The 25,838-nt window shown below is 46.6% G+C and overlaps 1 protein-coding gene and 1 long non-coding RNA gene across 6 annotated transcripts in view; one reads left to right on the forward strand and one right to left on the reverse strand.

Annotated features, from left to right (window-relative positions):
- Ptpro (protein tyrosine phosphatase, receptor type, O) overlaps positions 1 to 22,861 on the forward strand; it is a 210,808-nt gene extending 187,947 nt beyond the window's left edge. For 2 of the 3 annotated variants that reach the window (XM_017592851.3, XM_006237571.5), the window contains 8 exons: positions 3,773 to 3,863; positions 5,361 to 5,437; positions 6,254 to 6,388; positions 6,632 to 6,754; positions 11,490 to 11,644; positions 14,422 to 14,557; positions 20,698 to 20,818; positions 21,708 to 22,860. In XM_017592851.3, the coding sequence (XP_017448340.1) occupies positions 3,773 to 3,863; positions 5,361 to 5,437; positions 6,254 to 6,388; positions 6,632 to 6,754; positions 11,490 to 11,644; positions 14,422 to 14,557; positions 20,698 to 20,802 (822 nt within the window). In that variant the 3' untranslated portion in view covers positions 20,803 to 20,818; positions 21,708 to 22,860. Of the gene's footprint in view, positions 1 to 3,772; positions 3,864 to 5,360; positions 5,438 to 6,253; positions 6,389 to 6,631; positions 6,755 to 11,489; positions 11,645 to 14,421; positions 14,558 to 20,697; positions 20,819 to 21,707 lie in introns of all 3 variants that reach the window. The other variant, NM_017336.2, reaches the window with a different exon arrangement.
- Positions 5,304 to 18,979, reverse strand: LOC120102421 (uncharacterized). Of its 3 annotated transcripts, none has more exons than XR_005504027.2 (4): positions 18,838 to 18,979; positions 8,916 to 8,974; positions 6,088 to 6,872; positions 5,304 to 5,435 (listed from the first exon to the last, which is right to left on the reverse strand). It is a non-coding gene; the product is annotated as an uncharacterized LOC120102421 (long non-coding RNA). The 3 variants fall into 3 exon arrangements; XR_005504026.2 differs by having other exon boundaries at positions 8,916 to 8,977; positions 18,838 to 18,978; XR_010066293.1 differs by lacking the exon at positions 18,838 to 18,979 and having other exon boundaries at positions 8,916 to 11,494.
- Positions 22,862 to 25,838: the final 2,977 nt, after the last annotated feature.

Genomic DNA, 25,838 nt, shown 5'->3' on the forward strand with positions numbered 1-25,838 from the left:
GTGCTTAGCCCGCTCTCCGGCCCTGGTCTGTTTCCAAGGTTCCTTTTGTATCTGAGGCCTTTTCCAGTTGCTTTTTAGTCTGTGTCCAACTGAGGAGAGTTGTGACTCTGTCTGCACAATGGGGAAGAAAGGAGTCATTATAGACCCAAGCCAGGCAAAGCGAAAACAAACACAACCGCACCGTCTTTGAATGCTTCACCATTGGTGTTCCCAGGGCAATGTTGGCCTTTGTTGAGTTTAGTAATTCTATTTGGTAGTGTGTACACCAGCAAAGGATGGAAACGTTCTAAGACTTGTTTTGGGCATAATTAAACTTATTCTGAGGCGTCTTGAGCTGATTCCAAAAGACCTATCCTTTCCAAGCGGCACGCACAACTAAGGAAGGTTATTTTGAAAAATTATCTCTTTTGGACAAGTTTTCCCTTATGGTTCTTTCTAAAGAAAGTCCACTTGTAAACTATCTTAATCAATGGAACAACAAAACACCACTTAAATAAGCTCATGATTGCTCTAATTAACCTTGAAAAATAATGCTGATTTGGGTTAAGTTTTCCAAAACTGGACATGTTTTGTGCGTCCCACAAGAGTAATATAGCAAACCACTGGAAAACCTTGAGGAGAAACCTGTACAATTACAATGGCAATTTTCGGCTTTAAGGGCACTATTGGTACAAAGGTTTTATCTGGAATGGGGAAAAAATTAGATTTGTGCTGAATCACCTCCTTGGCAGTTTGTCTTCAAGAACGACTGACTTCCTCGTACCCCAAACAGTGCAAGATTTTGTTTCTCAAGAAGCCAAAAATGATGAAGCATCAACAAGAAAGAAAAACCTAGGCCACTGAGGTTGTCTCAGCCATGTTGATGGCAACTGGGCAGGCCTTTATCAGTTGACAGCAAGGACCTCCAACTTGAAAGAGGCCCAAGACCAAAGGCTGGATGCCTGCAGCATGTGCAATTCGAAGACTGCTTGAGTCAAGACGCCCAGGATGTGAGGGTCTCCCTTCCTCAATCAACGTCTCTTCCCTTAAAAATCTTTCAGAGCCCCATAAGTTCCTTTTCCAGACTCGTTCTCTAGCTTCGGATTCCTTAAAGTAACGGTTGAGAAGAGACTTGAAGGGTGAAACTTGTATGCTTTGCTGCATCCTTTGGGACTAGGAACAAAATTACCTTGGGCAAAGTGTGAGTACTCCAGAGTTCAGATCAGAGTGTAGGGGCCTTGCAAGAGGGGTAACCTGTAATCGCAGCACTCAGGAGGCAGAGACAAAGCACCTTCAGGGCAAGCTGTGAGCTAGCCCTGACAATTGGCCTAGTCAGAGACCGTGGCTTGACATGATGCGGTGAACCATTAGGGAAGCCACCGTAGTCCTCTGCCTCACCACACAGGCACACCCCACATACATGCCAGCACACCATTACACATTCACGCACACATACACACACACACACACACACACACACACACACACCTTACACATGCGCATGCAAAAAAAAAACCCTGAACTCATTAAGTGTAAGCAAAATAGATGGTTTCTATGGCAACTGGTTCTTCGGCTGTCTGAAGAAGCTTATAGAAACGACAGTAAAGACAAATACCGAGGGGCTCTGTAGCACACACACGCACAGAGCATTCCCTTGCACTGACGCACACATAAAATAAAAAACAATAAGAATACATCTTGGAGTGTTTCCGGATATTGCTAGATTTGCTCCTTTAGATATACAAGCCCAGAAACTACCATTCCAGTAGACCATAAAGTAGACTTCTAGGTGATCTGGTTATATGCAACCTCATTTTCTTTCCGTTTTCATATTTTATTTTAAATAATTTTATTTCTCTTAGATATTTTATGTCTTTACATTTCGAATGTTCCCCCCTTTCCTCCCTCTCCCATACCTCCTCTCCCCTCCCCCTGCTTCTATGACGATGCTCCCGCTCCACCCACCTACTCCCACCTCAAAGCCAACATTGGGCAAACAATCCTTCACAGGACCAAGTGCTTTTCCTTCCATTGATGCTGGACAATGCCATCCTCTGTCACAAATGTGGCCAGAGTCATGGGACCCTCCATGTGTACTGTCTGATTGGCGGTTTAGTCCCTGGGAGCTCTGGTGAGGTCTGGTTGGTTGATACTGTTGTTCTTCCTATGGGGTTGCAAACCCCTTCTGCTTCTTCAGTCCTTTCTCTAACTCCTCTATTGGGTCCCCTTGTTCAGTCCAATGGTTAGCTGCAAGCATCCTCATCTGTATCAGCAGGGCTCTGGCAGAGTCTCTCAGGAGACACCCATATCTGGCTCCTGTCAGCAAGCACTTCTTTGCATCCGTGATAGTGACTGGGTTTGGTATCTGCATATGGGATGGATTCCCCAGGTGGGGCAGTCTCTGGATGACCTTTTCTTCAGTCTCTGCTCCACCCTTTGTCCCTGTATTTCCTCCTGTGAGTATTTTGTTCTTCCAAGAAAGACGGATACAGCCACATTTGGGTCTTTGTACTTGAGCTTCATGTGGTCTGTGGATTGTGTCTTGGGTATTCCAAGCTTTTGGGCTAAGATCCACTTATCAGTGAGTGCATACCATGTGTGTTCTTTTGTGACTGGGTTACCTCACTCAGGATGATATTTTCTAGTTCCATCCATTTGCCTAAGAATTTCATGTAGTCACTGTTTTTTTGGTTTTTTTTGTTGTTGTTGTTGTTTTTTGGTTCTTTTTTTCGGAGCTGGGGACCGAACCCAGGGCCTTGTGCTTCCTAGGTAAGCGCTCTACCACTGAGCTAAATCCCCAGCCCCAGTCATTGTTTTTAATAGCTGAGTAGTACTCCTTTTGTTTTTTATTAGACACAGGGGGATAAACAGCCGAAATGTTTCTCACAGTCACTCTTTTGAATGGCATGGTTGTAAGAAAAACACCAATGCCTGCTGTGGTAGGGGCTGAGGTACAGATAACCGACAGGCCAGTAGATGTCCATCCGGTGTGCCGCCTTCCACTCTAGGGCTGCCTCCTCACTGATGATTCACCTTTATTCTTCGGGTCCCATCACCGGCATTTAGAGGCTGTTCACCCAATATTTTATACTGTGGAGATTGCTTCCTACTCCTAACCCCACTGTCTCACAACTTCTTTGGGGGCTCATTTCTACGAGAAAACAGATGCCCATGCTTCCTCATGGTTTATGTGAACAGCTCATACACGAGCTGCCCTCCTTGTCATAATCCTGATCTGTGTTTTCATTCCCAAGCCTCCCACACCCCATCTCCCACGTAGATCTTACTTCTCTGAGTAATCTGTGAGAAGCTCGAGCTGTTTAGATGGCAGAGTGAACTGTGCTTCACTGCAGCTGTGCTAACAAACTACCTTTAGGGTTCAAGTCCCTGCGATGCTTAGCTTTCTCACTCACAGGTACGTGGTTTCACTGGAGTGCTTCTGCTTCAGGCTGTGGGTATCCATCAGGTTGTCTCCTCACCCTGACATCAGCAGCTTTGCTGCCCATGGACTCTTTCTGTTGGTGGTAGAGGTCAGGAGAAGAAACCAAACTAAAGAAGCCCATAGTGAACTTCCAATTTCACCCAAGTTCTACCCAGATTCATTGACTAGAGCGAGCTGACAAGAGCGAAGTGGATCGGCTAGCACGTCCTGCCCTTAAAAGAAATTGCTGCCTTATCAGCTGACCAAGGGCATGTTGAAGTTTTATCCATGAACAGAGTCCAAGGTGAACATTAAGCCATCCAGTTCTGCACTGGGTACAGAAACTTTGAACCTGTTCTCTCTTGTTTGCAGGAGTTGAAGTTGATTGGACTGGATATTCCACACTTTGCTGCAGATCTTCCGCTGAACCGATGTAAAAACCGCTATACAAACATCCTGCCGTGTAAGCTGATCAATAGCCCTGACCCCAGCCCTGTCTCTTAAAGGTCAAAGCTTTGCTTCTGCCACTCAATCAGTCTCACTATTTTCCCGCCAGACTCAAGTGTGGTCTGAATCACAGGGCCACCACCGAGTCTTCCCAGACCTGGCTGGCACATTGGTCTTACCGGGTGGAGGTGGGGGTTTATTACACCTCTTCACATAAATTGCATCTGAGCATTCGACCCTCCCTACCACAGACAAAGGACTCCCGGCAGCCAATGACTGCTAAGAAAGGGAGACTTGATCTTCTGGGAGTGAGCTCCCTATTCATCCAATTCCAAGTCAGATAGTCCACAGATGTCATTTACATATAAGCAATACTAAATAAACTGAGCAAGTTGTTCTTACATATTTATATAGGTAACAGTAATAATCAAAGGAAACGAGTCCATGAATTTGAGAGGGAATCCAGTTGACACCTGGTCACTGTCAAGAACCAGAGACTTTCCTTATGAAACTCAACACCATAGAGTAAACACACACCAATAAAGAGAAGTTTGAGGATGAAGTTAGTAAGATAAATCTGAATAAGTGAAAGGAAAAAGAACAGGGAGAAATAACCAAGGTAAAAAACCGAAATCAACAAGGCCAACAATAATACTATTTGATACACGATCGAGAGCGAACCGGGATTAGGGCTGGTAAGTGATAGGAAGAGAGTGCTACACTTCGGTTTTATAGAGACGAACAGGGCCGGGGAGTCTAAGCACACTGTGAGGACTGTAGTTAATGACACGTGTGGAACCCTGAAAGGTTTATAATGGAGTGGGCTTTACGCACTTCCACACAAAAAGAATAAGTGTGAGATGACAGATGCTTCTTTGCTTAACTCTAGTAGTCCTTTCTTAATGTGCAGGCGGGTGGACATGCACACACACACACATACACACACATGCACGCATGCACACACACATGCATGCATACACACATACACACACACACATGCACACACACACACATACACACACATGCACGCATGCACACACACATGCACGCATACACACATACACACACACACACACACACACACAATCATTTACCTTAAACATTAAATTTCATGTCCAGCAACAAAAAGAATTAAACCAGTAAGTGTCATAATAACTTCGAAAAGGCCCATGTGACTTCCGTTCTCTGGGTGAGGTAGTGGGTTCCTCGGATGTCGCTGCACGAGAAGGCAACCATAAATTTACGTTACGTACTATAGCTTCCCGTATGGTCATAAAGATATTTCAGTTCCTGCCTGAAGCACTTGCAGCTGACTCTTCCAGAGCTGGAAGAGCTGAGGAAGTAGTGGCTGGATGAAAGTCATAAATTATCGAATGGAGGCCCTAAGACAACAGTAGACGGCCTCCCTCCTCGGCCTTCTGTTTAACTTGGTATCTGACAGAGACCGACACAATCGTTTTGCCTTCCATTCCGGTTTTTTTTTTAATGTGTCTTTTCTCTCTGGTCTTCATAGACGACTTCAGCAGAGTGAGGCTGGTCTCCATGAATGAAGAAGAAGGAGCAGACTACATTAATGCCAATTATATTCCTGTAAGTAGAAATAATAATAATAATGATAATAATAATAATAATAATAATAATAAACTAATCCAAAGCTCAAAACCACACAGACCAGGCACTGGAAGGCCGTAGGGGCTAAGGATACATGAAATGGAGAAGTGGCAGCTGCCCCCACCTAACAACTGAGGGCCAGGAGCTGTGGGCACTTCCTGTTGCTCCTATTCAGAATACAGGATGCAATGGCTCTCACCCTTCCTAATGCTGCAGCCCTTTAACACAGCTCCTCGTGTTGTGGTGACCTCAACCATAAAAATCATTTCATGGCTCCATCATCACGGAAATTCTTCACCGTTATGAGTCATATGTGAATATCTAACATGCAGGATATCTGATATGGAACCCCTGTGAAATGGTCATTTGAACCCCACAGGGGTCACAACCCACTGGTTGAGAACCACAGCTCCCTGTGAGAGACTAGAGGAGGGAGGTCATGGCACTGAAGGGAGGGCCTCTCCCCTGTGTCTAGACTCCACAGTCCAGACTACAGCTGCACACCTGTGCACTTAGAGCAGCTGAGGTAAAGAGTGCGGCTGACGTGAAAAGGTGTGGACATGATTGGATAGGCTTCTAACAAGCAGCGCTTAAAACCACACCAACCCGTATAAAAGCCCTCTGGTTACCGCTTTCATGATAAGCTGAAGGAAACATTTGATAGGTGTGTGATCCTTTGCCAACTTCCTCCATCAGCAGGATGTCAGCCGTCCTGGCAGGGTTAGAACGCCCAACAGCACTCAGGGGGCAGTGACGCTGGCTGGCGAAGTGTTGACGTTCTCACTCTCCTTTCAGGGCTACAACTCACCTCAGGAGTACATTGCCACCCAGGGACCACTGCCGGAAACCAGAAATGATTTCTGGAAGATGGTCCTGCAGCAGAAGTCTCGCATCATTGTCATGCTCACTCAGTGCAATGAGAAAAGAAGGGTGTGTACCTATGTGCCTGAGGGCCGGTTGGCCATGCCTGCCCCGTTCACAGCCCTGGGTGTTTGTCCACTGTCAGGAAGGGGGACTGAAGGTGCCTAGTCTTCACCTTCTCCATGGGCCTGCATGTTTTCTTTGGAAAGGAGGGGATCATTGCTGCCCTGCAGTGAGCACAGACTGTTTCTTCCCTGGTTACTTCTTGGCTCCGCTTTGTCTTTTAAAATGGTGGCGTTATTGTTGCCTCAGGTAAAATGCGACCACTACTGGCCATTCACGGAAGAACCCATTGCTTATGGAGACATCACCGTGGAGATGGTCTCTGAGGAAGAACAGGAGGACTGGGCCAGCAGACACTTCCGGATCAATTATGTAAGTTTCCGACAGGTTTGGGGAGGGTGCTCTCCATCTCTGCATCCCACCAATACCCCCACACACAAACCATCACTGGGTAAGACCGTGAGCGCTTCAGGCTCCGTCATGCTGCTACCTGCAAGAGACAAAGGGCTCTGACTTTCAGTACAGTTACTCTCTATTTCTATCAAGGGTGATTTGGATGCAATGCTGTCTTCAAAGGCCAGAGGAGATGAAAGGAAAGTCTGCATCAGCCTGTCTCAAACTAGTGCAGGGCTGTTAGCCACAACTGGAGAGAGGGAGAGAAAGAGAAAGAGGGAGAGAGGGGGAGAGAGAGAGAGAGAGAGAGAGAGAGAGAGAGAGAGAGAGAGAGAGAGAGAGGTGTTCTCATCACTTGCATTAATCAGATAAGACAGACAGCAAGCTGTGTGTGGGAGGCACAAGCACATACTCAAATTAAACGTCAGGACTGAGGCTTGCTAGTTAGAATTTCGTTCTGTGAGTTTCAACGTCTAGACCTCCTTAATTCTGGTTCCATGTCTCTCTTCAAGTTAAACAGAGTCCCGGAAAGATCCGTTTCCCTTGCCTTGCTTCTGTCTCTGTGGACAAGTCTCTAAGCCCAGGCTGATTGTGTCTGCGCTAGGCTCCAGTGTCGGGCTGCATGTCAGAACGCAGTCCGTCATAGCAGTCCCAGCCTGTTTCCTCGGTGAGAAACATGGGGTCTGGGACAGATGCTGTTGTTCTCAGTCTCCTGTGTACCCAGATACTGGGGTACCACTGGGAGTTGGGAATGGGAGTCTGAGGGTCTTCATTCCCACTCAGGGCATTTATGTGCCAGGAAGGAAGGGAAAGACAGAGAGCCAGAGGATGGGGGAAGAATCCGGTTGGTTCTGAGTGAGTGCCGAGAGTGAGAGCAGAGTGACTAGAAAAGAGAAGGCTTCTCCTGAGATGTAGGTGTGTCTCTACAATAAAGCCCCCACCCCCAGCAATCCTTGATGAAGGAGATGGTCCTCCTTCCTTGTCCAAACTGCTTTATTTGGTGGTGGATGTGAATGCCTGCATCTTACTTGGGGTGTACCAGGGATTAAATATCTTTTGCCGGAAGGAATATCCAGGAAGAGAAGCTCATTGGCTAAACACTCAGGGCCTACTTAGATATCTCATTAGCATAGAGAACTCCTGTTTTTTATCTACATGACCAACTGTCATGCTCTTCTCAGTGGGGTGTCATGGTTATGTGTTACAGATCAGGTAGTTAGGCAGGGAGCTGACCCCATACCTGCCGTTCTCAATTTTGAGATTTCCGCAGGGTTTGGGCCTGCTCGACCTTACCAGTTCCTCTGTCTGGTGGCACGGTCCACTTGCCCCACACTCCAGTACTCACTTCAGCCAAAGCCATCCTATAAATTTGCTCTTTATAGATAAATGTCCCATAGATATAGTTCCTACTAGTGTAGTCTGTTGAGAACCCTACACACACACACACACACACACACACACACAGGAAGGAAGGAAGGAAGGAAGGAAGGAAGGAAGAAAGGGAGGGAGGGAAGGAGGGAGGGAGGGAAGGAGGAAGGAAAGAAAAGAAAGAAAGAAAGAAAGAAAGAAAGAAAGAAAGAAAGAAAGAGAGGAAAATCCCTTTCCCTTAGGTGTATGACCAAATCCAGGCACACCCCAGTGAGAGTGTAACAGGCTGTTCCTTCTGTCCTATTCTTCTGAATTGTCCAGCTCGTCCTGTTCTCTAGGCCGGACACTCAAATGCAGTGTCCCTCCTTTATCCGGCTTTCCAGGTCTGAGGCTTTCAGCTCCTTCCTGCCTACCTCAGAGCCCCTGTGCACATGCCTCTCTCAGCACACTGTCCTCACAGCTTTCTTTCTTCTCTTCCTCTCACTGGATATCATCAGTTTCACCAGCAAGCACTCTGTTTCCATGGAATGAGCGAACCGGAGAATGAACTGTTTCAAAACTAATAGAGCACTGCTCGAGTCAACAGATTGCCTACCAGAGGCGATATTTCACGATCTTAACGCCATTTAAACTGAGTTTACTTTCTGGGCTGTTTCAGCAAGGAAGCCAGTACAAGCTGGTAAAGAATAGAAAACAGTTCTTTCCCAGGTTTGCATCTGGGAACAGAAAAACAAAACAAAACAAAGCAAACATACAGCGTATGTTCTCCTACCTGCTCCCTCCAGGTCTAGAAGAGGCTTCTCGTCCTTGCTCTTAAGCTACGTCCCCATCCTTCTGTGACAAACGAGAAGAGTTTCAACAGCAGAAACAAAGCAATAAACAACAGTGTTCGCCTTTAGGGCGGTTCAGAGGTTACAGGCGTCTGGTGCCCTCTTTTGGCTGTAAGCTTGGTCAAAAAAACATCAATCTGTCTGAGTCAATCTTTTCCTGAGTTTTTGTTTACACCCGCCCTTCTTACTTTGTTCCATATTGAGATGTGTAAAGTTCCCGGGTATCTTCTCAACAAGATAAAACGTGGAGATGAGAAAAATCAGAGTAAGAGAATTTAGGATACGCGGGTCAGATCAAACAGGAGCGTTTTCTCATTTAAACAAGGAAAATGGTGGCAACACCGGCTTGCCACTGCCCAGTATGTGGAGACCGGTGTGACTGAGTAAATATCACCAACTTACCCATTCCTGTGGACCCTGAGCCTTGCACACAACTGAAAAATCTGTTGCCAGTTCCGTGGTCCTGCCTCGGAGCCCTGGGGAGACCAGGGACAGTCTGGTGGTTTCCTTCAGTTTTACATCCACTTGTGTTTATTAGCCGACTGCATTTTCAGACTGGCTGCACTGGGATGTGACCATACAGGGATGGTAGGGCCATCAGCCCGCAGACAAAGCTGGCTTGTTTTGTGAGCCTTTCCAGACGAGCCAAGCTAGCTGATGTCTAACTTTGAACACCCATGGTGTCGGACGAACCCTTGCTCTTCCGCAGTTTATTATGGACGGGTTACTCTGAACACTTCGTGCTGCCTGTGGGTGGCAGGGTGGCATACGGTGCCCAAGGACCAGTGGGCATAGCTGAAGAAACGGGGTTGTTACTGCTATAAATCTTACTATGAATTTGTACATATTATTTATATTAAAATCTACTTACAGAGATGCAAACTCTGCCTAAGACTGCTCAGCTTTGCTCCTCGAGGTTCATTTCTCTTTGCTTCCTGAATATAAGCTTGGGCTCCAGACCTTCCAAGGTTCTTGCTAGGATGTTCTACCCTCTGAGTGGATTGTAGGGTCTTTGCAAGTTTGAGGAATGAACCAGACAGTTGAGAAGAGCCTGACGTAGGAGCCAGCCTCACAGTTAGTAACAAGAATACCATTCTTCTAACTTACAGAGACTAAACGGTGTTGATCTCGAAGGATCCTTATCCTGGTGCCTATATATCTGGCTCAAAGAGAAATTCAGTGCCTGGGCCAATATGAATAGGATTCATATACTATTGGGGTGACCACACACACACACACACACACACACACACACACACACACACACACACACATTCTGTATCAACCACCTATGAAGGTGTGTCCCTGTGTTCTCAATTGCTAATCGCTCCAGCAGCTCCAGGCTGGCAGGATATATAAATGTTTATCACTTCCTCGCCTGCCCAAAAAGGAAACCTAGCTGCCTTGGGGGAGGAATCTCTCCCACTATGCACGCTAATAGCTTTTTCTGTGTGAGAAGGAAGTGTGGAAAGTGAGGAGAAAACAGTTGGTGGCCGAGTTTGGGCAGAGGGAGAGACTGCTCCAGCAAACCGGCAAACAGCCTTACACTGTTCAGATGTCTCCGAGTCTACATTGTCAAACCCCACGGGGTGCCCCCCAAATCCCCACAATAACACACAAACTGACTTACCTTAGAGCAAAGTATCCAGGTGACTGAGCAGACGGAAGCCGGCGCTAGTGACCACACAGTCATTTGGATGACTGATCTGTCGCACGCACCACACCACCCATCGCTCACCTGCTCTGCTTAGTGTACGTGGGCCTGATACCAGCGGTCCTTTTTAGATATGAGAAAACTGAAGCCCAGGGAGTCTGTCTCGGACCAGGTTTCTCATCTCAGATCTCAGAGGAGGACTTCTCAGATAAATGCCTTTTGCGGTTGTTTGAAAAGTGTATTTCCGGTAAACGTGCAAGGGTCAAAGGGTAGAGCGAATCCTTCTATGGCTACGGATGCAGCTGGAATCGGACTCCAGTCAGACCCGGGGAGAATGCTGGGGACAGGAATGCCACTGTGGTGCTGCCCGGTTCGGATGTCGAGATGGATTATTGCTGGGTGGTGATACAATCTTTGCGATGCTTGGGCACATGAAGGTGACCTCTTAAGAATTTCCCAGGAAAGCTCTCTGAGTGAGGGACAGGATTCTCCTGTCAGAGAACGTGATATGCTGGGGTAGCAGAGAGCTCTAAGTAGGACAGCAAAGGTAGTCTCCAAAACTGTACTGCGGCAGCTTCTAACTGGCAGAGTCAGGATGCCACCCAGTCTGCGTGAGCTCTCGCTCTCAGCTACTGGCTAACAGATACATACGGGTTAACCTATGTGTTAACCACCTCTTCCCGCTTCACACGGCTACAGCTGACCTTTTCCCTCGGGACCTGATCAGGACCAGGCGGGCGCTCAGAGATGGGTGATCAATAGGAGAAGACGGTAGCTCCAGCTTGGTCTTCAGTGTTGGCTCTGGCCACGCTTAGTGTAGATGAGGTGACTAACACGTGCTCTTCCGCATCGCCCACCACAGGCTGACGAGGCCCAGGATGTGATGCACTTTAACTACACGGCCTGGCCAGACCATGGCGTGCCTCCAGCAAATGCTGCCGAGAGCATCCTGCAGTTCGTGTACACTGTCCGGCAGCAAGCCACCAAGAGCAAAGGACCCATGATCATCCACTGCAGGTAACCTCGGCTGGCATTCTCTGTGCGTTGCCTGTCTTACCGTTGGGACGAACACACCCGGCAATAGCTACTTTAGGAAAATTGGCTGAGTTCAAGGGTTTAGTCTGCCTTGGTGTGACGTCAGGGTGGTAAGGGGTTAAGGCAGCCACGTCAGGAAGCAGAGAGTGATGAGTACTGGTGACAGCCAGCATTCTTTTTATTTAAGCAAAGGCTGCAGCCCATGCTACCTGCCTTCAGGTCGGGTCTTCCCACCCCAGCCAACCTATCTAGAAATGAATGCCCTCACAGCATGCCAGGAGTTTGTCTCCTAGGCAAATCAGGATCTGTTGACAATATTAACCACAACAAACAACATGTTTTTTCTGCCCGTCAAACCCTGATCAGGTTTGATCATAAATGGTTACTTTAAGGTATGAACTTAGTTGGTGTTTTGCTATAAGCGCGTCTTACTTATCATTAAGTTATTTCATAACTGTACTCTGTAGAATACAGTTTTTTTAATGTGCTCTTTTTTGAGACATAATCTTGGTTTGTAGTCCAGTCAGGCCTTGAACTCACTCTTTAGCCCAAGTTGGCCTTAAACTTGCAGTGATTCTCCTGCCTCAGCTTTCTGAGTTGCAGGGATTACAGACATGTGCCGCTATGCTGAGCTTAAAATACTATTATCCCAACTTTTTTTTAAAAGCAAAAGAGCGTGAGAGAAATACAAAGATTTACAAAGGTTGATTCAACCAGAGCATAGAAAAAATAAGATTCAAATCTAGATGCGTGAGTCTCCAAAGGTCAGGTACCACGTGACATCACCATCGGAGTAGATGTGGCATGAGAAATGCAAGGTCAAATTCTACAAAGCTTCTCGTGGCTCAAAACAGCCTGAAAAGCCTTGAGAGAAGGCAGATGGTGAGAAGACATAAAAATACTTGGTGTATTAGATAAACGTGGTTGTGCTTCAAAATCGCATCTGGAAATTCAGAACCTAAAATAAAATGGGACAAATGGCTTATAACGTTATTTCAAATCACAAGTCATACTAATACTAATTCCTCTGAATTAGTATGAGGAAGTGTTTCCCCTGACGTAAACCTTGCCATCCCACAAATGAACACAAAATCCACCCCACTGACAGGATGTTATAAAACGGTTATATAGGCTCAAAACTTTTAGATACATACCAGAGGCAGGAGTGGAGTGGGGGATGTTAGGGGACACAACTATCCCATTCTGAGCAAGGACCTTTCAAAGATAGGGATTAGCACTTTGTCTTGGTGAGCTAAAATGTTCGTCTTTGGTGTTCTCTCTCTCTCTCTCTCTCTCTCTCTCTCTCTCTCTCTCTGTATGTTCTGGTGAGGTATGTATATGTATGAATTATTATTGTGTGCACATATGTATGTATGTGTACACATATGTGTGTGAATGTACATGTGTATTATGTGCACATGTATGTGTGTGCACTGTGTATGTACATGTACACGCACATGTGTGCATGTGTTCTGGTGAGCTATGTATGTGTATGAATTATGTGTGTGCATGTATGTATGTGTGTGCACATATGTGTGAATGTATGTGTGTATTGTGTGCACGTGTATGTGTGTGTACTGTGTGTGTGTGTGTGTGTGTGTGTTCAGAACCAACAATGCTTGTGAGCTGCTACATTACTGTTGAAGGAGCTGGTCCTTCTCATCTGCCCAACTTAGACTTTTGTGGTTTCAAAGCATGTTGCTGAACATGAGATTACCCTCAAAACAGTTCTCCGGACAGAAAGCTGCTTGCACCTGTGGGGTCAAACTCACACTCCCTTCACAGCTGCCAGCAGGTGCCATGCGGGATGTGACTTTACAAGGTCACATTTGGTGACAGATCATTTTATCCGAGAAGCCCCTGGAGAGGGGAGTTATCTAACAGAAAAGGCAAACTGGGCTCTGAACTCAAGGCTTTTAGTTTCGGGTTTTTTTTTTTCTCCTAGCAAATTCCACATCTAAATTGGCTCAACTGTCTCTTCACCCAAGATGTCAGTGTAATTTAGAGTTTGGAGCCTTTTGGCTCTGGGGATGGTTGGCAGCAGAACAGAACTGACCTGAACAGGCAGGACTGGTGTCTATGTGCGGCTAGCAATACCAGTCCCTGTCATCCATACCCTTAGCACTGGGGTTCAGGCACTGGATGAGAGGAGTTCGACCTCAAGGTAGTTATTCAAAAGATCAATGGGAGATTTGTGCGGATTCATGGCTGAGTCAGTAGAGAGACACGTGTCCTGTCTGCCTGTCTGTCTGAGGTGGTGAGCTGACCATGTAACAAATGCCTATGGCCCCAGAGCTAGGGTTAGGCAGTGGGGTTGTCAACTAAACCTTTGAGCTGGGTTGAGCTGGGTTCCAGGAATAATGTGTGTGGAGCTACCCCTGAGACAGGAGGCTGTTAATACGCGTCCATGCCTTAAGGGGAGAATGAACCATCTGCCTTGGAGTGTTCAGTGTACGGTCTTCATTTTCCTCCAAAAGAAACCAGAGAGCCCAGGGCAGAAATAGTGCCCTCTTTCTTTCCTCTTTAAAGAATAAACAGTGATGGTCAAAAACATGTCATCTAAGCAGCGCCAACCACCACAGCTTTCTCAAGACCCAGCTAAGTGCAAGGCACTGTGGGAGAATAGGTTCCCCTTTCATCGATGTCTCTCCACTTTAGAGATCTTTCGGGTGCATATCAGAGGTAGAAGCGGGGTGATGGTTTCCAGGGGCGCAGAAGCCCAGTGTGACTCACATGCCATCTGAACCCTTCTTTTGCAGCGCGGGCGTGGGACGGACAGGCACCTTCATAGCCCTTGACAGGCTCTTGCAACACATCCGAGATCACGAATTTGTGGACATCTTGGGGCTGGTGTCAGAAATGCGCTCATACCGAATGTCGATGGTACAGACAGAGGTAGGAACTGAACTGATTGCGTGCTTAAATTTGCTCTGGAAGGAAAGCACCCCATCACCCAGCTTTACGTTTGAAATCAGCTGTCTCAGCGTTTCTTACATCTGTCTCCCCCATTCTCTCACCGTGTAGATTTGAAACTACCCCATTCCAAATAAGCAGGTGTCAAGCTCTCAGAAGGCCATGGTGTATATAGTGACTGACTAGACTTGCCTGGCTTCTAGGGACGTGGGTCATGTGGTGCGCCTGCAATAGAATAAAACCCTCTTTGATCAGTAGGGAGTTCACTGAAGGGAGCGGTCAGTCTGCATAAGGAGGACTGGGGTTTGATTTATATTTGAGGTGACAGACCGGTCAATAAGCTTGCCATTGGGCTTCTTCCTCCATGCGACTCTCTCTTGAGTCACTTCTGATATTAACCATTGGTTGAATTTGTGGATTCTGTCTCTTTTGGTTTTAAGGATTTCTAGCCCCCCAATCTACCACATTAATTAAATCAACGGTTCTCAATCTGTGGGTTGTGACCCTTTTGGGGGTTGCAGATCCTGCATATCAGATATTTATGTTATACTTCATAAAGTAGCAAAACTACAGTTATAAAGTAGCAATGAACTAATTTTATGGTTTTGTGCTGCCCACCGGCAACAGCCAGCGTACACCTGTGTGACTGCAAAAACCCAAGTACAGTGGCTTTTTTATAATCCAAACCACTGGGCTATTAGTGACTCCCTGGCCCCAGGGCCACAGAGAGCTTTTCTTGGAGAAGCGTGTGGGAGGAGAATATTCTGGACTAGAACAAGGTCAGGCCTGACTTCTCTCTCCCTCACCAGAGATTGCTTTAATCCCTTGTTCTTCCTCCTGCAGCTTCTGCCAAGAACCACTAGATGTCAGGATAACTCAAATAGCCTGGAGGGTAATTGCAGTCTCTCCAACGAGGACATTTACTAGTCTGTTTCTCACCCCCACGCCAGACCCATCTTAGCAAGGCTTGGCAGAGCCGTCCAAATGTATTCCTTGCCAAGCTGCTTCCAGGTCACGGCAGTTCTCTGCGCTAGTGACTCCTTAGCAAACATCTGAATGACAGTTAGGAAGCATACTCCGGGCAGGATGTTGTCCCTTTCAAAGAAGCATCTTTTTGCAGCAGATGGCAACTCTCATGGAGACACAAAACTGGCAAGGCTGCAGCAAGTAAGAGACTGCAGAGTAACCAGCCATAAAGGGGAAGTGTGAGGCACACCTCTTCCTTTAGAGGGTCAGGGAGCATCTTGAGAGAGGGGCCAGAAAGATTACAAGAACCAGAAGCAGGAGATAACGCTAAGCAAGCATTGTTTTCTGAACACAGCAGAGCAGTTGACGGAAACTTGTAGCATGGTAACAACATGCTCAAAACCTGAACGAGATCAAGCCAGACAAATTCCCAGCATGGGGGCGGGGCGGCATTGGGGTGCTATTGACGACTGATGACCTTTGGGGGAGAGGCAGGCAGTTTTCTACAGGGATGCAGGGCTTGGGGAACTACCCCACAATTTAGGAGATGTCCCACACCTATGTACATACAGACAACACTGAGTAGACTCCGTAGGTTTGAGAAAAATTTAAAAACAGAGCATATGATGTTGGAAGGGGGGAAGTCGTGGGAGGATAAGGGAGGGAATGAAGGCTGGATTTGAGCCTGAAGTTTTGTTTTTTTACTTCTGTAAACACGTATCAGGATATGCAACAGAACTGTCTCTGTTACATATATATGTAATAGACATTTTACAAAGCATATTCTTATGTGATGGCAGTTCTTAACCTGTGGGGTCTCTATAGGTTAAGGTGGCTGTTGGACCAGCCTTTCACCAGGGGTCACCTCCAACCATCAGAAAACACAGTCTTTACATCACAACTCATAACAGCACCAAGATTACAGTTATGAGGTAGCAACAACAATAATTTTATGGTTGGGGGTCATCGCAGCACAAGGAACCGTATTAAAGGGTCCCAGTGTTAGGAAGGTCGCCATCCCCTGCTTTATGGCATGTGTAAACCCCGTACTTCAAAGCACATCTTACTCTAAGCATCCTGTTTGATGAAATGCGGGACTTGCTCCCTTAATTTGCAACTTTGTAGCTGCTGATCTAAGCTGGTTACTTTGTTACTTTTGATATGTTCACAGCCACAGAACCTTGGTTGTTTTTGTTTTTTTTGTTTTGTTTTTTTTTGTTGTTGTTTTTTGTTTTTTTTTTTGTTGTTGTTGTTGTTTTTTTTTTGGAAAGCTACCTTTGTGCACACAACTCCTCTGGCTCCCTCCCAGTCTCACTGTTTGTCTTCGGGGTGATAATCTCAGAAAGCAGACCAGCCTCTGCCGCTTCCTGCAGGCCAGGAGGCTGCTTTGCCTCACCCTTATTTTTGGCCACGGTTTTACTTGTCTGGCTTCCTTCTCTACAGCAGTATTTCTGGTTGACTTCTCCAAGAACACAGTCTTTTTGAAAGGCTGCTATTCCTTCCCGGAATTGCTAGGAGATCCAAGGGGCATAGGTCTCTCAGCTCCATGGGTCTCTCGGCTTCCTCCCTTTCCCAACACCCCCAGCTTTACCCTTGAGTTCCCTCAGGAGTCCTCAACCGGCACCTTCCCAGTTGTTTATTTGTGTCTGCTCTGTCGGTTATATCTAGAACATCTTGTTCACTTGCCTTATTTTTTTCCCCGTTTCTGCATGCCCCCCGGTCCAGCCTGTGTTTTCTAATACAAGTTCTTTTATCTCGTGTTTGTCCTTCAGCCCACTCACATTCAGATCCTGCTGCCTGCCAATTTACTTGGTTAATAAGTAAGGACCAAAGAACGAAATGATTTCTCTTGCACTTGTCAATCAAGCATGACAATAAAAAGGACAAAGTCAGTCTCCAGGGGAGAGCTGGTCTTTCTGTACACAATCAACCCCAGAGCCGAATAGCGTAGTTCTCCCCGTCTTTGGTTGATAGTTCTCCACACGCCCACCTCCTAGACTCCATCACATCCTGCTGTCCCCCGGAAATGGCGAAAGTGACTAATTCAAGTAGCCATGGCTTCAGGGTTTGCCTTGGGATCGTCACAATCTACCTGGGCAGTCCATTTGATGAGGCCCTTTCTCAGCCAACCAACTACACATCAGGGCTTCTCCATCCTCACAGAGAGAGCCTGGGAGGAGGTGAGAGCCCCCCCTCTGGGACTTCCCAAGTCATGTCACCTCTTCAGAGTTTCCATTTCTCATCTCTAAAATGTGACTCACAGTTGCCATGTGTTGCCATAAAGAATACAGGAGCTAAGCCAACAGGATCCACACAGGTACTCAGAATCCACGGCCCGAGACTACAGATGGCTGGGACTCCTCCCTCCTCTCCAGGACTCTGCTCTATTCTTAGCAAACATTTTGCTTGTTTTTCTTTCAATCACCTCTCTGGGGGTCAGTTGGGGCCTTGCTTTGAGCAGATTGTCCTCTCCACGGGCAGCTTGGCTTTCTCCAGGCATTACGGATGTATCTATAGATAGTCTTGCACTCACTTTCCCTACCTGTATGGTTCAGTCATGGCTCTCTCTCTCTTTTTACTTTTGCTCAGTTTGTAGTTTGGCTTTTTTTAATTAGCATATACCAATTATATGTAATAATTAGATGAAGATATATGTAATGATGAGCTTCATCCTGCATCTATAGACATATGTATAACGTATTTCACCTGCTCCCCATTACTCTTTTTCCCAGTCCCCTTTAGCCTCTCCTTTCCCCATCACTTCAGCTTTCATGACTCGATGTGTGCATGCAACCCAGTGAGTCTAGTTGCACTGCTTTGAAGAGCACGAATGAGCCCTCATTCACAGGAGTGTGGTCAACTCGCCTGTGGCAGCAGCACTGAAGACATGTCGTGCTTGGTTTTGGTTCTGACACAAAGTTTGGCCACTGGGCAGCCGTGGAGCAAGAGTCCAGACCAGAGCCCTGTTTCCAGCATTCACATGACCCCAGAACTAATGGGGTGTTGTGTGAGGACCATGGTGGCTGGCTCAGTGTAGTGAGATGATAAGAGAACTGGATTTCTCCAAAAGTTATTGAGGACACAGAGCTGAGGTTCCAACCAGCTGTGGCTGGAAGCATTTGCTTTTAGCCTTTGTCTGAATCTGTTTGCACACGGCTGCTTAAAATCCTGGGGTCGTCTCGGCTGCACTTTATTTAGGGGTCATGTTTAATTGTACCACTAAGAATGAAACAGTTGGAATAAAGAAGGAGAAAACCCATGAAATTAACCTAATTCGTGGCACAGAGAGAACCAACCTTAATGTCCAGGGGATTCTTATCTCAGCTTCCAGCCATGAACAGCTACTCACGAGCGCTTATGTGCTACACGCATGCGCATGCGTTTCTGTGAATTTTCACATAGCACATCAGTGTGCAAAAAGTTCTATGATACACGTATGTCACAGACCACCCAAAACTTCTACATTCCGTTTCAGAGACTGCTTCCTGACACTGTTTTCCCGTGTGTACAACATTAAACATTGTTCCTCATTCCCTGCTATCTGTGTCTGTTTATAGTACTTTATCTACTGGAGCTCTGGTTTTTCTCTTCTTCATACTATTATCTGTATCCACACCACTTATTCACTTTATGTCTCCAACGATAAGAAGTAATGGCTACCTTACTATACTCAAAATTATCACCGAATCTTCTTTCCCCTTTCTTTATCTGTGCTCAGTTCATAGATGAAAAGCCCCCATTTTAACTTATTTTTTTCTCTATTCAGTCTTTATTTATTCTCTGAGACATGGCCTCATCATGCAGCCCAGGCTGACATTCAACTCTTGCCTCAGCCTCTGTCCTCTACTACTGATATGACTGTGCCACCCCATCAAACTACTTGGCCACTATTTGCATGTTTTAATATTCTCTGTATTTGCTTCAGAAATCACTGGACAACTGTAAGCTTCACAAATTAGGAAGAGAAGACACTTTCTGTCTCCCGGGAGTGATTCATATAGCGGTTGTCTGTCTATTTGTAGGCGTTCCTGGTTTGTGAAATCTTTCAACAAAAACCAACTCTTTGGCGCTGTGGAGTAACTTCGAAAGCATCTCCCTTCCAATGTGCTTCTCCCTAAGCATCTCCCTTCCAATGTGCTTCTCCCTTTCTATTGCTTATAATTTCAGGATCTCCTTTTATAATCAGAAAGGAATTAACCTGTTTTTTCCTTCCTGGTTGTTGTTGCCGTTGAATTCATACTCCGGGAGTTCATGTCAACATATGACGAGGTGGGAAATTTTTAGTTTTCAAAGTTCACCAAGCTGCATATCCGCTGCCTTCAGGACTGCGATGTGATGATCTGCCCTGCACAGCAAGTTCACCTTAGGAGGCTGGGGGCTGAATACCTGGAATTTGCTAGAAGAGTAGCTCCTGAAGGTTATTATTGTCACCAGAAAGGACAATGGCTTCACTGACGTGACTAATTACCATCTCTCTATGAGTATCAGATCACCACATTTTACACCTCACATCCGCACAGTGTTCAGTATACCTCAGTGGAGCTAGAGAAAGAACATCAATGGTGTTCTGATGTACGGGACAGCGGAGGTGATGACCCAGCGGGTAAAGGACTGGCTGCACAGGCACAGTGACCTGGGTTTGGGACCCTAGCACTCACACTAAAGGCTGGATATCAGAGCACTGGCCTATATTCCGGGTGCCAGGAGGAGGAGACAGGAGGAGCCTCAGAGCTTTGCTTGCTGTCTGGTCTTGCCAAATCGGCAATACCGTCTTCAGTGAGGGAGCTTGTGCCACAAAAACACAGGGGAGAGAACGATAGAAGAAGCTATTTGATTTTGACCTCTGGCCTCTACACACACATGCACATCCATGTACACATATGGGCATGTATGAAGACATATGCACACACACACACACACACACACACACACTCAGAAGGAATATTATTATAAGAGGTCTAAGGAATGACGTTCTAAGACTTATCACTAAAAACTGTACCTTTAAAGCTCAATCTCTTGGATTTTAATACTGCGCGATTGCCTCTTGAAAGGCACGAAAGTGGCTTCCTTTCGCGTCAGGTGCTGATCGTCGCGCTGTCTGGATTCTCGCTCTTCACGCACGCCGCACGCTGAGGCCTGTCTGTGCTCTGTCCTAGGAGCAGTACATCTTCATCCATCAGTGCGTGCAGCTGATGTGGCTGAAGAAGAAGCAACAGTTCTGCATCAGTGACGTCATCTACGAGAACGTCAGCAAGTCCTAGTTCAGACTCGGGAGCGGTAAGTAGAGACGGTCTCAGCATCAGGGCACTTCCGTAGACTCTCACTTCACACCCCCTTTCCAGCCCAGGTCTGAGGCACACAGAGGTGGCCATAGTATATTATGTGTCCTACATAGTTGGCTCGAGACTTCAATGTCCTCTGTGGGTCATAACAACAGAGGGAGCCTCTGAAGCACGTGGCATTCTCCCCTCTACCCGGAACCTTTTATCCTCTGATACTGGATTTCCATCAGCCGCTTAGAAACACCACCTTCCGCCTATACCCAGGCAGCTGTGCAAATGTTGTGTAGATGACAAGAGCTATAAGTTGGAATCGGGACCCCCAAAAGAGTTTGAATTGGAGCGGAGACTCCCCAAAAGAAAAACAGTATTGATCACGGAGCCTCTCGAACCCCACTTATCATGTGGGCAGCCATTTGGGGGGGTCGTCAGAAACAGAGGGACATGTTCAATGCCTTGCACTCACATTTTAACTACAAGACATGATTAGGAGATGTGAGAGATCTTGGCTGAGGTAACATGTACCTCAGTATTTACCTCTGTATCAGAGCAGGATTTCTGACTATCGAAGGGTGCGGAAGCCATCAATAGAACAGAAGGCATCATGGAAGAAATGCAGAAAAGATGGGACATACAGGCTCTGTAACCGGGGCAGGGAGAGCACCATCATGGTACCTCGGTATCTACCAAGAAAGGCCTAGAGCGTGAGGAAAGATTAAAGACAGGTGTATAAGTGAGAAAGAATTCAGAGCCATAGAAAAGGCAAGTCCCAAAAACAGAGAGATAAACAGAGCCCCAAAAGTTGTGGGGCTAAGTGTAGTAGGAACCAGAGGTGGGAGGAGACGGTTAATACACCAGGATGCTAACTGTGTTTCTCTCACGCACAGGTGAGGCCATGATGTCTACCCATCCTCCCTTGCTTCCAGAGGTTTTATAGGGGCCTTTAGTCACTTTGTCAAATCGCGTCCCCGCTGCGCAGTTTGTGGACAAGGAGGTGATTTAACCTCCTAGAACCGAGAAGACTTAGCCTTAAGGAGCCTACAATACCGTTTGGAGTCTTTTCACTTCTAGACGTTTGATGGACCAAATTCACTAGGATTTCCAGAAATGCTCCTCCTCGAAGGGCGGGAAGTGCCCTTCCTGATGGTTCAGTCGGCTCTTTGCTGCTTGGGCTGGGTTTGGTTTTTTCTTTTTTTTAAGTGCAATAATTTCTGTATAATCGTGATTTTTTTTTTTACATTCGCAATTCAGAATGTTGAATTGTTATCCGCCCACATCACTGATCAGTGCCACAGCCTTGGGAAGGACCTTATCGCAGAGTTTTATCTCACCACTGAAGAGGCATGGCTACACACAGGAAGACTCGGTGACAAATCCTCAAAGGAAATGAGCGCGTGTGTCCCTCCCTCCAACCTCTCGAAGCTATGGGTCAGGAGTAGGTGGGCAGAGAGAGAAGAGAGGGGTTCTACTCACACGTCAGCCGGTTTATCTCTTCCTATTTCGAATATGAGAACCTGTGTTTCGAAGTAGAGTAGGAAAAACATTACTTGTCTGACTTGTCGTAGTGGGTTTCTTCCTTGTTGACAGTTGGGAGTTTCTTCCGTGGCTCTTTTGAACTAGTGTCACTGTCATGGTCCTTTTCAAACAGCCAGAGCTGACTCAACAGTTTTGAGTCTGACTCTGAACTCTGAGAAATCTTGGTGCCTAGCCTTCTTTATTTTTCTGTCCACCCGTGTACACAAGAACAGTTTCTCCAAGAGCTATAGGCTGTAAAAATGCACTTTCTTTCCCCACCCAGAGGAGCTGGGAATTCAGAAGTCAGGACAACGAACTCAGCATGCTAGGACAGTCACTGGACACCGTCCCTTAAGAATACCGTTGAGCGTCTCCGTGGATTCCGACAGGATATTCTCTGGGTTTCTTTGCATTTCTGTTGTCAGACTCATTTTAACCCGTGTAGCTAGTGGCATTTTATTCTTTGGATTTTGTATGATTAAAGTACATGATTATGTGTTGTGACCATAAAAGTTGTCAAAATGAGCATCGGGGCTGTCATGGGAAACTATTATTTGGCGCTACTTTCTAAGATTGGAGGAGATGATGATCTAGACCAACGGTTCTCAACCTGTGAGTCGCAACTCCCTCGGGGTTCTAAAGATCTTTTCATAGGGGCTTCATACTATATATCCTACATGCCAAATGTTTACATTACAATTTGTAACAGTAGCAGAATTATAGTTATGAAGTAAAAACAAAGTAATTTTATGGTGGGGGGAGGGGAGGGTGTCGCCACAACATGAAGAACTGTATTAAAAGGTCACGGTGTTGAGAAGTCTGCGAGCCATTGGTCTAGACATCCCAAGGTCAACATTTGCACCAAAAGTGATGCAGTCGTCAGCTCCCATGAGGAATGTGGTCGTCGAGAGCCCACTTGTGTGTCTGATATTTGTCCCCTACCCCAACTTTCCCTCCATTCCAAACTATCTTTTTCCCTTCATGATTTATTTTATCCCTAGTTATGTATGAGTCTGTGTGTGGATGTGTAAGCACAATGCCCATGGAGTTCAGAAGGGGGCATCAGATCCCCTGGCGCTGGAGTTGGGGGCAGTTGGGAGTCCTCTGACATGGGTGTTGGGAACCAAGGTCAGGTCTGCTGCAAGAGTGATGCATGGACGCTCTTACCAGCTGAGGCGTCTCTCCCAGTCATCTTCCCGAAACTGCACACGTAGCGTTTTGTCAGTGACCTTCATAACCGCAAAGCCCACCAAATGAACAGCTCACATCCCGCTGACTCTTACGACTGTAGAGTCCTGGACGCAGCAGACCTTGGTGAGGTCCTGAAAGATCAGGCCAGTAAGCCTCTTTGCCCAGCAGGGGCATGGCAGGATGTGTCCGTACCCTGCAGGCTGACAGCTGGGATGCCATGAGGAATGTCAGGTTTTCTCGCTTAGTCCTCCTGCCCAACTCCTTCCTGCTGCCTCCTCCTCTTCCCACTCTGTCAGCCCCGCCTCGTGGACATTTTAATACTGCACCATGCCAGTCTCTGAAATGAACAAGATCTTTAAAAGGTCACAAGCATGTGTGTGACATTCTTAGAACTTCACACACGGGCAGGTCAGGGGTGAGCTTGTGTGACCACGGAAGAGCCGATGGGAAGTTGAAGCTCTCTCACTGCCACGAGATGCTTATGTAAATGCCATAGCTGAGGCTGTGACATCTCACGGAAAGCCTGCACTCCATACATCCTTCCTGTGCTCCTGAGTAATCCTCACAGGAGGGATCTGCTGGCCCTAGGCCAGCTTCCGCACAAGAAGCTATGAGGACACAAAGGCTGCATTGTAGAGCCAGAGTCGAGCCTACAGGGTGGTCAGACAGAGGCAGCTTCCAGATCATTCTTTCAGTCTTCGCTGTTGTCACCCTGCTCCCTGGTGACCCTTGAGTTATAGACTTCAAGATGTTCAGCAAGAGATTTCAGCCTTTCCTTCCCCTAGGAATGTTGTGTTCAGTTAACATGCTGTAGGATGCTAAGCAGAGTTTCAAAAGGAGTAAATCATCCACAAATGATTTGCTTGGTTCCCTGGTGAGCACTAAGGTCACCCAAGCAGCTGCTTCTACTCAGAATCCCACCTTCATCACTCAAAGGTGAGGTCCTCAAGGACTTTGCCATATTTTTAGTTAAGTTTAAAAAATTTCTTGAGTGGGGTGTTATAATGAATCAACATGCAGACTGGCAAACACAGTTCACAGTAACCTGCCCAGCCTACAGGGAGAGCCAAGGAGTGTAAAATCATTTGTCTATGAGGGCCGGTGAGGTGGAACTTTGGAACTGAAAAAGATAAGATACAAAGTTAGTTCCGAAACTACCACTACGGGACTGACTTACAGATGTAGCAATTAACGCTAATCTATCTACCCACCACTGGAAACGATAAGATTACATTTCACTTGAAGAGAAGTTGAGTTTATTTTTACTTTTGGATAGACAAGCTCTTCAATGTGGAATCTTCATTTTTCTCACAGCAGAAACCAAACCAAATTCTTCCTCAACATTTACATGTCTTGCGAGTGAGGAAATCGACTAAGATTTTTTTTTTTTTTTGGTTCTTTTTTTTTCGGAGCTGGGGACCGAACCCAGGGCCTTGTGCTTCCTAGGCAAGCGCTCTACCACTGAGCTAAATCCCCAGCCCCGACTAAGATGTTTTTAATGTCAGATTGTATAATGCCACTCCATCCTTAAAGTGGTCCCTCCGAGGGCAAAATGTCTTCTGGGGTAGGCTGTAGCGTCCACAGGAAGTGCCAGAGCTGGAGGGCCCTGTGTCTACCTTTCAGACAGGCCACATGATACCTGCTAGCTAGAGGACTGGCCTTTTGCCAAAGAGTTAAAATTACTGAGCCCGATCTCTGAGGGCAGAATTCCCCCTGCTTTCTAGCAAGGAGGCCTTCCTTTGCACCCTGGGGAATGTCTGATGCAATGTGCTTCAAATAGCTGGCCCGTCTCCCAGCTCACAGAGCTTCGGCCTGGTGCTTGGCACAGGGCACAGCGTCAGGAACCATGCCCAGGACCAAATATGATACGCACTTTGGCCGAATGGGTTATAAAACACCAAAACATTACACGGAGAATTGCAGACACTCACGTCTGGTTTTCAGCATTTCATTTGGATGTCTAAGGAAGGAAATCCCAGCCACGATATTTCTGACTGCTGGCCGCGTAGAAGAGGAGAAACTTTGTAGAGTTGGCGAGGGGCTCGTCTCAAGATAGGCTGTCAGAGTCTCTTGTAAGCCAATTCTCAGAGCTAAGCCTGACACTCATCTTTAGTCCGGTGTCCCATGTCCTAGTTCAATCAGTAAAAGATTTTGTGACTGCTTATGTTAAATGCCACCTTAAGTGCAGTGAAGCAATCGCCAGACCGTAAAAATGGATTTAAAACTTCAATTTCGAACCTGGAGGACTGAGTAAACATGTGTCAATGTTCCTCCAACGTTCTCTTCTGTCTAAATCTCAGCCCTTACCTGGT

The sequence above is a fragment of the Rattus norvegicus genome, chromosome 4 (assembly GCF_036323735.1).
Source record: "Rattus norvegicus strain BN/NHsdMcwi chromosome 4, GRCr8, whole genome shotgun sequence".
NCBI lineage: Eukaryota > Metazoa > Chordata > Mammalia > Rodentia > Muridae > Rattus > Rattus norvegicus.